At 45.5% G+C, this 10,038-nt stretch overlaps 1 protein-coding gene across 1 annotated transcript in view; it reads left to right on the top strand.

The window, feature by feature from the left end:
• Positions 1-1,171: 1,171 nt before the first annotated feature.
• GNAS (GNAS complex locus) overlaps positions 1,172-10,038 on the top strand; it is a 52,244-nt gene continuing 43,377 nt past the window's right edge. The window contains exon 1 of the mRNA XM_075277041.1: positions 1,172-2,438. Within this exon, the coding sequence (XP_075133142.1) occupies positions 2,300-2,438 (139 nt within the window). The 5' untranslated portion in view covers positions 1,172-2,299. The remainder of the gene's footprint in view (positions 2,439-10,038) is intronic.

Raw genomic sequence — 10,038 nt, 5'->3', positions numbered from 1 at the left:
AGGTTTTGTTCTAATATTATGGGATGTGTTATGAATTTATTATCAGAGTGTTGATCATTGTAAATACTCCTAGAAGACAATAGAGTGCCTTGTGTAGGAGTCATGCAACAGTACAAGTACCTTACGATGGACAACTCTTTTTCCGCCACTGCAAGTGATATTCCCTTTAAGACCGGGGCTACATGGCAACATAAGTAACACAACCAAAGACACTTGTGCAGCTTGCAGGCAACATTTTTAATGCTGCAAATTGGGTGTAAAAACCCCCTCAGCCAAATCACAAGCACATGGAAGTCACACACAACTGTCATTGGAAGTAGAGCCACACGGGTCATACAATGAAAAGCCACGACTACATCAGCTGAGCGACTTCTCCGTTACTTACTGTCACACAATTGTTTTTAGAGACGTGACTGAAAAGTTGCATGCAACATACAACCAAGTGTTGGATTTTGGGAGAATGTCGTGTCGCTATCGCACAAAGTTGCAGGTCATAGACTAACAGTAGATGCAACTATTCTGTGACTTTTTGTCATGCACTAACGTTGCCATATAGTCTTAGCCTTAAGGATAATGTGGTATAGTCAACTGCAACCAATATTGCTGCAGGTTTCAATTGTCATTACTGTGGTCACGCCAGGTTGTAAGTGAGACCAACAAACAATTACTGGATGCAACATCACAATGCGATATGGCGAGCCTCATGTTCAGTCTATGGCTACATGGTGATTTTGAATGCGACTAAAGATCAATGTGTCGCCCTCTGACTTCTTCACTCATGTTGGTGAATGGCATCGCCCTATGGTCTCAGGGCTTCCACCACAGCTAAGTCAAGTGGCGAAAAAGTCAGGCAACATTTAACTTTAGTCATGGTCACAATGTAACTCCATTAATATGAGTGAAGGAGTCACCAGATGACCTGCGACAGAAGTCACGGCCGAGATTGGTGTGTAGCCTGGCCTATAGGGAACCATGGGGGCCGGAGAGATTTGCCAGTGCTGCAGGTGACATGTCCCTGAGAGCCAGCACTGACTCGGGGCACAGGTGAAGCTATTGGCGGGAGCTAACCATGTAGACAGGGCTCGGTTTGAAGAGGGCGCCTGCCGGAGCTCCAGGCCTGACGTCTCCTCGTCATGTGAATCGCAGCAGTTTCCCAGAGTGCAGCTTTGCCCCACCCCGTGTCTCAGCCCTCATTTCCAAGCCGTGAGAAATAGGAGCAAAATACTGCAAGGAGCAGCAGCAGCAGCGACCGCGGCGGTGGTACCCCTCCTTCCTGCCATCACCACCCAGGGACTGGGGCACCCCAACATCCCCCCCGCCCCCAGGGACACCAGCCGGGGGGGAGGAGGACAAGACCATCCACAGCAGCAGCAGCAGAAGAAGACGAAGGGGGGGTCCTGCAGCAGATCGGAAATCCTTCCTGGAGACACCCCAATAATCAGGATTATACTACTACCAAACCCCCCTTCACCTCAGTGGATTATTCTACAGGAGCTGATTTTAGGTGCTGGTGATGTGCACCCATTGACCCGGAGGACCCCGCCACACCACTCCTGACCCCCGTCCTCCTCTCTCATGGTCACCGGGCCCAGAGGCACATTACCGGGGCTCCTCGGTTTGGGGGTCCCTGTCCGGGAGAATTGATTAACTCATTGAGGGACAGGCCACCCCCCACGTTCTGCTATTTACCTGGCCGCGCCCCCTACCGGTGACATTGCGGGTTGCCCCCCTCCCCCTCTTTTCCTGATCGGCTGATCAATATCGGGGTGCTCCCCCAGTGTCCCCCCCACCGTGTGATCAGACACCGAGAGGAGGAGATACCGGGCCACCATTTTAAGACAGGAAGAAGCTGGAGAGAGGGGGAGGCACCCTGACATCTCCCCCCCCCCTTCTCCTCGCTTCTATTAGGGGGCCCACCGCCGCTGCAAATGGTTAATTTGGGGGCGTGTGACCCCCGCACAGCTGTCATTCATGATTGACAATTCCAGGGCTGATTAGCGGCCTCATTTATTGTAGCCGGGGCGGGGGGGACACAGAGGCCGCTCCGTCCGCTTTTCGGTTTTGTCGCGTTGTTTTATTGGGGAGGGGGAGATTTTTTTATCGTGTGTCGTTCTCGGTGAGCGAGAGGGGGGGAAGGGAGGGCTGCGGCCTACTTGTTTGTTTTGCTTCCTCCGGCCAGAGCGGGTTTTCCTGAGCGCGCAGGCCGGCCTGCGGGTGGCAGTGAGCGGTCAGTGACGGGCGGAGTGCTCGGTGTGCTTGCGGGGCCCTGACGAGCTGCGGCTGACAGAGGTGGAGGAGGATGGGCTGTCTGGGGAACAGTAAGACGGAGGACCAGCGCAATGAGGAGAAGGCGCAGCGGGAGGCCAACAAGAAGATCGACAAGCAGCTGCAGAAGGACAAGCAGGTGTACCGGGCCACGCACAGACTGCTGCTGCTGGGTAAGGAGGCAGGGTGGGGCCCCGGGATCAGCGGCGACCTCCTACAGTACCGGTGCTCTGGGGCCTACTAGCTCCTGACACTACAACTCCCAGCATGCTCGGGCTAGTGGGAGTTGTAGTGTCAGGACAGCTGGAGGGCCGCAGCTTGGGCTCAGTGAAGCTGGTGGTAAATGCTGTGGTACCCTGAGCATTGGGCGTCCAGTCACCTGTGTGTATGTTGTTACTTCAGGGGGAATGTTTCCATAAGAATCCTCTAATAGAGCACTGACCCTTGTGTCTATGACCCATGGGCCTCCCCTAACAGCTCATGGGTGGGTAAGTGACTGTCCATTATCAGAGCCTTACCTAGACCACAGAAAGTTGTGTGCAGTAGATTGTCATATGGGATGCCGATTCCTTGCCACTTCCCCATATGCCTGTACAATTGGCATAAACTGGTACCAGATGCTTCTGCCAATGGCTCCCAGTGAATAAAGGATTGGGCATGGGGAAATCCAGTATGGCCTGTCCTTTTTGTCCCCTAACATTGGGAGAGCTTTGACATCCCATAAACGTTAGTCCACCAAGCTGACTGGCTCTTGAAGTTTACAGTAACTTGTCAGAAGTATTTCTGAAACTCTTGCCACCATTGGCTGTGTGTTTGGCGGCTTGTGTTGTGTTGCTGTGGAATGGCTCCTCTACAAGCTCCATTGCCTGTCTAGGCGGCTAGTCTGACAGGTTTAAAGACTTTGTCCATCTCTTAGGTTCTGCTGGCATCCCTACTCCTCCAGTGAACAGGTGGCTGCCTGGTTACTTGCTGTTACGTTTCTGTAAGGTGCTGAAGTTGCTGGAGTCTCCATGGGATGTTTTATGTATCTCCTATTGCTAGAGAGCTGTCTTCTCTGCCGTAGTAATCGGGGCAGGCCACGTCTGTATGGGTGACATTGCTTGTATATTGTAGTTGTCTGTAGTAATCGGGCCACGTTGGCTTCTATGGATAACTCCACCAGTTTTAGACTGTATACTTCTAGCCCCTTCTTGTTATAACTGTTTTGTATTCTGTGGTACGTTTCATCATACAGCAGTGTCCATGACTTTTGTAGGCTTGTCAACCCTGTCCATCATGACACTTATTGACAGTTTGGAGGTCCAGTCACTGTGTAGTAGTGAATTGTCAGGGAGAGCTCGGTTCTTAATACATTGGTGATCTGAAAGTTACATTCTGTGACAAAATGCCTCCATTACAGGCCCATAATGTCTCTTTATTTATTTATTTATTTTTTTTTCATGCTGTATTTCCATTTAATTGACTCACAAATTAGTGGCCCAAAGATCTCTGCTTTATAAGTCGTGGCACGTCTGTGGTGAATACCAAGTAGACTTTCTTGGTGGACTGTGTTTCCTTGGGTATGTATGTATCTGGGATGCTTTTCATTTCCCATAGTGACATTGGACTTTTTTTAGGCTTATCCTATCTGCTGCTTGGGTCAGTTGCGTTCCTAGCACTATGTGGACAAGGTATTTAGAAAATTGTTGCTAGCACTTTCTGGGGGGGTTTTTTCCTCCAAGATCTATGAAGGCTTTTATTTATAGCTGATTGGAGTCATATTGGCTGCTAAGGTCTAGAGTAGTTGGTCCTTTTTGGATGTCTACATAACCAGTGTTTATGGAGTGGTCATTCACATCTGTGACATGACTATAATTCTTGGCTCTAGAAAAAGTTGGCTGCACCTGGTCTCCTCTTACTGTAACTTAGGATACAGGCAATGCCAGGAGGAAAACGGCTAACATGTCTTGAGATATGATTCTCTGGGTTTTCCTATTAATGTGTGGATGTTATTTTTCGGCTTCTAAATAATCCTGCTTTATGGAGCGGACAAACTGTCTCCTAAAGTCTATAAGAACTAGTTCACCTCTAGCTTACGAGGTGAGCCATGCTGAATATATTGTTTCCAAATACTTAGGAATTACTTATCCTGTGAATAGGCAATAACGAAGTATTGTCAAGGCTCCAACTGCTGGGGCCCCCACCCATCATGAGAATGGGGGTACTGTTACCCAAATTTAATGGGATGGAGGTGAAGTGTATGTGCTGCCACTACATTTATCTCCATGGGACTGCTGAAGAATATAGCATTCTGCAATGTCTGGCAATCCTTTCCCATGTTGCGGCAGTGCTAATGCTTGTCCACTGCCCTAGTCAAACAGGACAATGTGGGACCCCCTGTTTTTGTTGAAGGGGTCACCATTGCCCCCACTGATCAGACACTTATCACCTATCCTATAGATCAAATATCAGCAAACTTCCGCACTCCAGCTGTTGTAAAACTACAACTCCTAGCATGCACACTTGCTTGTCTGTTCTTGGAACTCCCTAAGAAGTAGCCGGAGCATGCTGGGAGTTGTAGTTTCACAACAGTCGAAGTGGCAAAGGTTGCTGATCCCTGCTGCAGATCTTTGCACAACCTCTTTAGGTTACATTTACCTTTAAGTAGTATGGTTACCTTGTGATTAGGCTGCTGATAAATTGGGTTTCTTTACAGTCTTTCTTTCCTCTAATAGTTTTAAGATCTGCAAGATTGTGCAGCAGTATAGCTGCCCTGCCATTGGACAACTGTCAGCCATTAGCCTGTATGCCGAAGTTAAGTGAGCAAAGGAGAGCGTGCAGAAATCGGCTGTATTCTTTGTTGACAGACGCCATAACATGATTTTATGTTGTGGTTTAGTGTCAGAATATTCTTGTGATGTGTAGAGGGTCTATACTGTAAATCTCTAAAAAGCTATTTGTTTCTGTTTGAATGTTGTTGGGCTACGTTCACATGTATCAGAAGCCCCAGAATCCATTTTGTTACATTGATGTAAGGGGGGAGTGGGGTGTATGCAACTCTGTTGCATACCTTGGGATCTGACAAACCTTATGTCATTTGCGCTCATTTGCCACCATAGATGTTTGTCATGTAACAAACCTTTCAGTGCGTTGTGGTTTCCCTTAATAAAGGCACATGTGAACAAAGCCTTTTATGAGTAAAACTCCTCTTCATAAATAACCCTAAAAGGTAAACCGTGTAATTGGAGGACTTATCTGAAGTGGACAGCAGATGCCAGAACTGGCTGTTATATCTCCAGTTATTATCCCTATGTATGTCGAAAAAACATTAAATAGTACAAGATGGCACAAAACTGGTGGACAAGAAACGCCAAAGTACCATAAACTACACTTCACGTCACAGGCTGGCTTTTGGTTTCTGTGACTTGCTCACCCTTGTAGAGGAAGTTATATTACTAGTTTCTGTGCTTTAGGGAGCGTTCACACTACCATCGGTGTCCGACATGTAGTGTCCGCTCCTAGTGTCCGCTCAAAATCTGTCACGGACACAGGGTTTTTCTGTCCGCTTGAGAAGTCAGACATCTTCTCTTGCAGACAGGGAAGGACGGGCACGGAGTGCAAAAGAACGCACCCGATGCCCATTCAAGTGAATGACAGGTGTCACGGACACATCTAGTGTCCGTGACAGATTTTGAGCGGACACTACATGTCGGACACCGACGGTAGTGTGCAGTGTATTAATGCTGTCAAGTTGTGACAACAGGAACTCAACAATTTAACCTGGATACCAAAGACATGTCAGTGAGAGAACCTAAAAAACCATGATGATTGTGGGAAAGGAGGGAGCGGGCCTTAATGTGCCTTAATGTCTCGTCTTGTGGCTTGGGTACCTGCCATATAACTAGTGATTCCCAGTGTGCCATCCTCAAGATTCCTGGGTTAGCCTTTGTCCCCTAGCTCTTTGTCACCGCATGCTATGATGGGATAGAACAAGGTCTCCTGCAAATTTTCCATACAGATAAGTTCTCTGGTTCAAATGGCTCCTCTTAGATTCAGATGCTTGTCTCATATTCTGTTTATACAGTAACTGAACATTTAGAAGTGAAGGTCTATCGCTCTTTAATGTATGGTGGTATTGCCCTCCCCCAAATAGATGTTTGCTTGCTTATGCCTGGTATAACAATTCACTACAGCTCGGTCCCATTCTAGTGTATAGGACCAAGCTGTGACTGGTAGAGAATAAGGGAGTTGGCACAGCTTAAGGTGGATGCTGCAGTGGAGCTTCTGACATTTGCCCTCCCAAGGACAGGATATACGCTTCAATATCCCAGATAACCCCAGTAAAGAGAAGACTAGTTTTTTAAGGACCACAGAGTTGGGTGTGAACAGAGGGGTGCATGGAAAGGCTCATTTACATATACGTTTAAAAGGTAATTCATTAAAACAGGGGGGTCTTTTAACAAACGATTAAGAGGCCCTGAACAGCCTTTTTAAAGACAATTCAGGGATGTATTTATCTAAAATGGCAAAAATCCTGTGATGGAGCCCCTATTATCTCCCCCCCCCCCCCCCCAAAAAAAAAAAAAAAAAAAAAAAAATGGTGCCATGTTACTGAACTACAATATACAGCTCATAAAGGGATTTAGCAAAAGGAGTCTGCATTCCATTATGTGCCAGTGTCCTGTAATGACTAACCCATCAAATAAGAGTATCTACGAGTCACTCCATACAGGGTTAAACCAGATTTGGCTGATTGGTTTGTGTTGTTGATGTGATTTTTAATGGCCATCCAAAATCTTGTCTGGCCCGTCTTAAGATTCTTTTTAGACCACTCTTTGAGCCAGATGTAATCCAGGAGTAGGTTAGGCTCCATGGTCTGTTCTCTTTGGACTCCTTTTTATATTTTTAATTCCTTTTCAGTTCACTTTTGGCTTAGAGAAAAAAAAAAAAAAGCTAAAGAACATTTCCAAAAGGAGAGTGTATGAGGCGACCTTAAAACCATTTTCAGGCGGCACCAACTCCTGGTGACCGTTTTTGTTCTTAGGCTTGATTCACATTTATGTTTGGGTTAAGTTTAGGGGTCCCCCCAGATGGAAACCTAATGTGCATAAAAAAGCAGTTACCTTAGGAAACCCACGGATCCCACAGACTATAATGGGGTCTGTGGATTCTGCATGAAAAATGCAGAGAGAAAAGTGCTCCTTGCAGCACTTTTCTCTCCGCATTTTTCATGCGGAGAAGGGAACGGAATGCAGATGTGAACCGGGCCTGAATTTAATATTCAACGAGGGTGAGTAGAAACATTTTATAAAGACTTGAGATGACTTATAAAGATTTTGCAAAGATCTTCAACCAGTTGTAAGACATCAGCATCTTTGTGCCGTCCATTCTGTAAGATGATATTAGTGCTGCATTTGTTGCTTGCCTGGTTCCTGATCCTAACTTCAGGATTTTTATCCTCGTATGCTCCTGAGATTACATATAGAATATTCATTTTGGCCTGTGACCTTTCACATATTTGTTTTTCAGGAATTGTTGGAACAATTCTAAGTGTGAGAAACAAGTGTGAAGTTACACAACGTAAAATACAAAATATGAACAAGTCCTCGAAATTGTGAAGTCAGTTGCTAAGAGCAAGAAATGGTATAACTTGAAAAGATTCCTCATTAAATGTCCCATGGCTCCATCATCCTCTCTGAGGGTCCTTGCCAGTCCTTCAGCAATGATGTCTTGTGACTGGTATACATGACATTGCTGCAGGACTTGTGAGGACTACCAGCAAGGGATATAGCAGGCAAGTCACTGCCTTTAAAATTCCGGACAACCCTCTTTAAGAATTTTGAAGTGATGGCTGACTAGGATAGAGTAGACTTTGTGCCAGTCCTTATGTAGGCTCTGCCTTTTAAGAAATGTCTATCGGCTCAAAGCAGGTCCTGTATTTTGACATGTATGTACATGATGGCTTGGTGGACTGTAAATAAGGTTCCATAAAACTGTAGTAATACAGAGCAAATAATCTTATGAAAAACTTGAAGGACTCTTGCTCACAACTTAGTCCCATCCATGGGAAACAATCAATGTGTGGGCTGAATGTCCAGGACTGAATTGGGTTGCATGCATAGGAGTCACTGCATCATGGTCAGCTATCATACAGTGAGCTCCCAAGCAGCCCATTCTCTACAGTAATGCACATAATGCTATTAGTTCATTACTGCAGTGTTCGAGAACTCATTGTATAACTATGTACGATGTATTGACTCGTGCCCACAGCCGAGTTTGGTCCGGGTACTACGGTACCCACATGGATCATCTTTCACAGATTGGATTTGCCAGTGTTCAAGGTCACGAACCCCTTCCCTTAGAATGGCCCATTGTGCCTTCCATTGATCACAGTGGTGTTAGAAATGTTCCCGGCCACCTTTCTCCTATTAGCTCCACTTGTTGTCTCTCGCTATAGTATGTTTAGCCTGCCCACTGTAGTCTGTGGCTAAGCATGTAGCTGCCAGGGAAACAGTCGGTAGTAAGGAGGCAAACTAGCATTTATCTTTCCCTTTTGCAGTGTTGGGACCACCACTGCTTGGATATTGTTAGCGATGTAAGTTTATAAATGCCTATTCTGAGCCAATGTATGCTGAGCTCAGAGTCACGAGCCATCTCTAATGCCCCGCCTCAATTCTGTGACGCTAACTAGTATGCCAGGGTTACATGGGGCAAGGCTGAAGCATCTTTCCTTCTTAAATTTGTGAATTAAGCATGAGCCGCCTGACAGCAGTTACTCTTGTGTGGAAATATAAGTTCTAAGCCTTCAGGATAATGGATTCTTTGTGATTATTTTAGTCATATAAAAATAAAGTTTCCATCATGGAAATACTGAGGTAAAGAGTCAAAAGATGAGCTAAGGTTTACTGAATAGATGTATAGCCTATATTAAATATTTTTTTTTCTTTTCCCCTGTTGCAGTAGGCTTGGTTCACACTTCCTTTAATAAAAAAAAATATATGTGTATATATAATTTTTTTTTTTTTTTTTTTTTATTTTATTTTTTTTGTCCTGTTGTGAGAGCTGAGACAATAACAGTGGCCAATTGACATTATTGACTAATAGGGTTCGTACATATTAAAGGACCTCATTGACTAATAGTGAATTTATAGGGGTCTGATAGGAAGAATGCTGTGCTGTTCTTTGCTCTGAGATGCAAGTGTGGACAGAGCCTTAGGGGCGTAAGAATGAGACACTGAATTTGATGCAGAATCTGTCTCCACTTCATTTCAATTGGGAGTCAGTACCTGGTTGTGTTTCTTGGTGTGTGTCCCCCTTACTCCCTTCTTTAATCCAGCACACTGTATGGACCTGGATACTTCACTTAAAGAAAAGCATTTTTAGATGCGGTTTCTCAAAATGCATTATTTTCAATAGATTTTTCAAGGCAGAATCCATCTCCATGTTGCTGTCTTTTGTTTTTTTTTCCTTCTTCTAGCTGAACAAAATCAGCTACAAGAATAAAATCTGCAACTGACTCCCTGAACTGGCATATGAATGTACCTTAATGTTGAGTTCGCACTGAATTTTTTGGACCGGATTTTGACACGGAATCTGCTTCAGAATCCAGCTCCAAAAAAGCTGTTCACCTCTTTTCTCCGCTGGCTTTTTTCTTTTCCCGCTCGTAGAAAAAAAGAATCAAGCTGCCTTATCTTGCCATGAATTCCGCGGCTGAATCGTCCGTGGCACAAAACGCCCTCCTAACTAGACCCATTTATTTGGGCCTAATCTGGAGTGGAATGCCACGACTGGATG

The sequence above is a fragment of the Leptodactylus fuscus genome, chromosome 6 (genome assembly GCF_031893055.1).
Source record: "Leptodactylus fuscus isolate aLepFus1 chromosome 6, aLepFus1.hap2, whole genome shotgun sequence".
Classification (NCBI taxonomy): Eukaryota; Metazoa; Chordata; class Amphibia; order Anura; family Leptodactylidae; genus Leptodactylus; species Leptodactylus fuscus.
The sequence above is the reverse complement of the archived record's forward strand: the minus strand, read 5'-3'. Positions and strand labels throughout refer to the sequence as shown.